Source organism: Penaeus japonicus, unplaced genomic scaffold, assembly GCF_977035675.1.
Source record: "Penaeus japonicus unplaced genomic scaffold, GWHDUDI00000001_assembly GWHDUDI00000015, whole genome shotgun sequence".
Taxonomy (NCBI): domain Eukaryota; kingdom Metazoa; phylum Arthropoda; class Malacostraca; order Decapoda; family Penaeidae; genus Penaeus; species Penaeus japonicus.
In genome coordinates this window covers 29,379,754-29,384,753 of record NW_028234417.1, presented here as the reverse complement: position 1 = coordinate 29,384,753, position 5,000 = coordinate 29,379,754, and the positions used below count along the sequence as shown (strand labels likewise).

Below are 5,000 nucleotides of genomic sequence, written 5' to 3'. Positions count from 1 at the left end.
GTGTGTGTGTGTCTGTGTGGGTGTGTGTGTCAATGTGTCCGACCATCCGTGCGTACATGAACGGTATATCACCAAGTCGGTTGGTTTAGTAGTTGTTCAAACAATTTCCACGCCGAAAGATAGCCCTATATTGATCAACAGAATATGGACGCGTGCCTGTTGTATAAAGTACTCCAGTCCCTCTCTGCTCTTTAGCGTGTCTTGAGGTTACTTCTTCCTGCTCGCCGCATAGAGAAGCAAACCGCGTCGGCTCGACCAGCAAGCAGAGCAGATTCACTCGTGACAATGTTGCAACAAGAAGTCTTGCGCCTCCGTCGGCTGATGTTCATATCGCGTCTTCTGGGTTTCCAGCCCTACACGTGGACCTCTGCCTCTTCCTCGCCTCGGCTGAATGTCAGATGGCTTCTGTGGTCTATATTCATCTTCACCATCATAGTTTCCTCGATATCCACTTGCATCACATATGTGTTTTTGGATTTTATGGGTGACACCATAGCTGGCCGGGCACTCGGATACACGTCAGTGGTGTTGCCATTCGTTATCGTCATGCAGGAATTTTACGTAATGCTAAAGAGTAAGACGGTGGCTCAAGTCTACCAAGCATTATCAAAGGACATGAACCTCGACCAAGTACAATACCGCATGTCAGTCGCTGATGGTGTTGTGATATCTATATCCCTCATTTGTATGCCATTCTTTGTGCTTTATGCTTTTTATTTGCCTGTACCTACTTGGGCAGAATCATTGATTGTGACCTTGTTCTTCGGCCTTTTTTACTTGTATTATTTAATATTTGGGTATATCCTCATGCAAGTCTATTTGGTATTATCCCAAAAGCTTCTCGATGCAGTCTCGCATGCCGTCGCTTCATGCACCTACGATCAGGGTACGGAGAAAAGTATGAACAAAAAGACCCACGAAAATCTACCTGTTGTGATGAATTCGCTGAACAAGTTGGAACAAGAAATCTACACTGTACGGAACGGAAGTATTTGCTACTAGTTTCCATTACATAGTGAATAAGATAAAAATCATTATTCTTTTAGAGCCCAACAATTTTGCAATTGCTCACTACTGACAAAGAGCTTTAAAAGTATAGCTTTTAATAAAATAGAAATGCACCATCAAGAAATGGCTGAATTAGTATAAAAGCAACATATTAGCGATTGCATATTTTAAGTCACGGCTTAAAGAACAGTTAAATAACTTCAGTGGCGCGTAGTTAATGTATTTGCATATTTATAGGTCATCTTTACCCATATTAATATCAACTCAATACAGATAATGTACGCTAGACTGAAAAAAAAAAAAAAATCATAAACTTTTCTGAAATATCTCCATTATCCCTAGATTGAAGTTGTATGGTTCAACATTTCCTATTCAACAAGTTCAAAGGATTAGTCACCATAGATTGTCCGTTTCACCATTCCAGATCTCTGCCGTATGTGATTTATCTTCGAAATGCTTTTCCGTAACTGTAGCCTTCTTAACACTATTTTCAATCATTATGGCCACCACTTGTTCGTTCGCATTGTTCTGTGGTATTTTCAACTCTGGAGGAACGATTCCAGCCTGCGTGTTTCCTCTCATCTACATAATCTTCACCTGTAGTGTCGGACAGCATTTTGCAAATAAGGTAAGATACCTTCTGTGAAAAATTCAGCCACACACACACACAGGCATATATGTATATATATATATATATATATATATATATATATATATATATATATATATATATACTATATATATATATATATAGAAAAATATATCTGAAAAGTGTATGTATATATATACATATATATATATATATATATATATATATATATATATATATATATATATATATATATATATATATATATATATACATATTTACACACACACACACACACACACACGCATGTATATGTAAATATTTACATATATATATGTATATATATATATATGTATGTATGTATATATATATATTTACACACACACACACACACACACACACACACACATATATATATATATATATATATATATATATATATATATATATATATATATATATATATATATACATATACAGTATATATTCACCTCACATGGGTCGGACGCCTCCGTCGACCACAACATTTAGCAGCTAACATACACATGTTATCCTTCGAGACCATAACCGCTTTCTTAATCAATATATGATACATATAATTTTTTTTTGGATAATCAACATTTAAAATACTGAAGCACACACATGTATGGTTGCTATGAAATCAACAAATCAATGAAATGGTTAAAAGAATTGCCTTTCTTCTTTGACAGAAGTCATTGTCTCTAGGATTAAAATCTTGGATATCATGGAACACTATCTTTCCTTATTTTTCATCAACGAAGTTTCAGCATTAAAGTATTAAATATTATCTTTTCTTAAGAATATGAAATACTTAACTATATGCAGGAAACAACTGTCATGATCCACAGGTGAACGACGCAGCTTCTCATCTTTCGGGACTGAGCAGTTCGACCTCAGATCCAAATGTCAAGCAACAGGTAATCAGTAAATAGTGCTTGCCCGATTAGAAAGATCTTGCACTGCATTTCCCGGCTTAGTGGATTGTCAATGTTTAATTAAAGTAGTATGATTACACATCATGTATATTTTAATCTTTGCTTAGAGATGAACAGATATAAGAATAGCTAGTTTGATATGTATATATATATATATATATATATATATATATATATATATATATATATATATATGAGAAGATGTTAGAATGCAGTAATGCATTGTTTATTTTTAATATATACAAATTTTTACCTCCCTGACTAGGACTCGAACCTGCGCCATAAGATTGACAAGTGCGGCGGTGAGACCGCTTGGCTACACGACCCGCTAAAAGAGTTGTCCAACCAGATGCCTTAAGAAACGTCATGGAACTTACCTATATGCTCTCAGCAGAGCATTGATAGCGAATTTTTACGAACAACTCCCGCGGGCACTCGGAAGCAAGGGAATCACAAATTCAAGTCCCAAATCAGGTTACCGAGGTTATATGTATGTGAGAAGATGGTAGAATGCAGTAACGCATTCTTTTTTTTTTTTTTAATATATACAAATTTCTACCTCCCTGACCAGGACTCGAACCCGCGCCGTAAGATTGACAGGTTCGGCGGTGAGACCGCTCGGCTAAACGACCCACTAAAAGAGTTGTCTAACCAGAAGCCTTAAGAGCCGTCATGGAACTTACCTACATGCTCTTAGCAGAGCAGTGATAGCGTATTTTTACAAACAACTCCCGCGAGCAATCGGCTGCATCGGAATCACAAATTCAAGTCCCAAATCAGGTTACCGAGGATATATGCATGTGAGAAGATGGTAGAATGCAGTAATGCATTTTTTTTTTATAATATATACAAATTTTTACCTCCCTGACCGGGACTAAAACCCACGCCGTAAGATTGACAGGTGCGGCAGTGAGACCGCCCGGCTACACAACCCGCTAAAAGAGTTGTCCAACCTTAAGACGCCCTAAGAGACGTCATGGAACTTACCTATATACTCTTAGCAGAGCAGTGATAGCGAATTCATATAACCTCGATAACCTGATTAGGGACTTGAATTTGTGATTCTGTTGCTGCCGAGTGCCCGCGGGAGTTGTTTGTAAAAATTCACTATCACTGCTCTACTTAGAGCATATAGGTAAGTTCCATGACATCTGTTAAGGCGTCTGGTTGGACAACTCTTTTAGTGGGTCGTGTAGCCGAGCGGTCTCACCGCCGCACCTGTCAATCTTACGGCCTGGGTTCGCGTCCCGGTCAGGGAGGTAAAAGTTTGTATATATTAAAAAAAAAAAAAAAAAAAGCGTTACTCACGTTCCTCTCACATATATATAACCTCGGTAACCTGATTTGGGACTTGAAATTGTGATTCCATTGCTGCCAAGTGCCCGCGGGAGTTGTTCATAAAAATTCGCTATCACTGCTCTGCTAAGAGCATATAGGTAAGTTCCATGGCGTCTCTTAAGGCGTCTGGTTAGACTTCCCTTTTAGCGGGTCATGTAGCTGAGCGGTCTCACTGCCGCACCTGTCAACCTTACGGCGCGGGTTCGAGTCCCGGTCAGGGAGGTAAAAATTTCTTTATATTAAAAAAAATGCATTACTACATTCTACCACCTTCTCACATACATATAACCTCGGTAACCTGATTTGGGACTTGAATTTGTGATTCCGTTGCTGCCGAGTGCCTGCGGGAGTTGTTCGTAAAAAATCGCTATCACAGCTCTGCTAAGAGCATATAGGTAAGTTCCATGACGTCTATTAACCCATTGCGTACGGGTGTCATGACATACATGACGTAGGAGCTTTGGCCTGACGACGGGCGTCATGACGTACACGACGTTCGGGGATTTTGGATCACTGTGCTATTTTATTTTGGTTTTGGACGTTAAGCTTGCACGATATTACGGTAATTATAGTAATTAGGACTGCAGTAGCCATCATCACTCATTCCTTTTTCATAGCACAATAAAATAGCACAGTGATCCAAAATCCCCGAACGTCGTGTACGTCATGACGCCCGTCGTCAGGCCAAAGCTCCTACGTCATGTATGTCATGACACCCGTACGCAATGGGTTAAGGCATCTGGTTAAACAACTCTTTTAGCGGGTCGTGTAGCCGAGCGGTCTCACCGCCGCACCTGTCAATCTTACGGCGCGGGTTCGAGTCGTGGTCAGGGAGGTTAAAATTTGCATATATATATATGTTTATATATATATATATACATACATATATATATATGTATATATATATATGAGTGTGTGTGTATATGTGTGTGGTAATCAATGGTCTACATTTTAATAATTATTCGTTTGATGTGTGTGCATGAGTGCCCGTGGGAGTTGTTTGTAAAAATTCTCTATCACTGCTCTGTTTAGAGCATATAGGTAAGTTCCATGACGTCTCTTAAGGCGTCTGGTTGGACAACTCTTTTACCGGGTCGTGCAGCCGAGTG

The 5,000-nt window shown here is 38.9% G+C and overlaps 1 protein-coding gene across 1 annotated transcript in view; it reads left to right on the top strand.

The window, feature by feature from the left end:
* The first annotated feature begins 285 nt into the window (after positions 1-285).
* Positions 286-5,000, top strand: part of LOC147470407 (uncharacterized) — a 7,051-nt gene continuing 2,336 nt past the window's right edge. Inside the window, exons 1-4 of the mRNA XM_086544248.1 lie at positions 286-685; positions 838-988; positions 1,351-1,441; positions 2,467-2,535. Coding sequence (XP_086400374.1) covers positions 286-685; positions 838-988; positions 1,351-1,441; positions 2,467-2,535 — 711 coding nt within the window. The remainder of the gene's footprint in view (positions 686-837; positions 989-1,350; positions 1,442-2,466; positions 2,536-5,000) is intronic.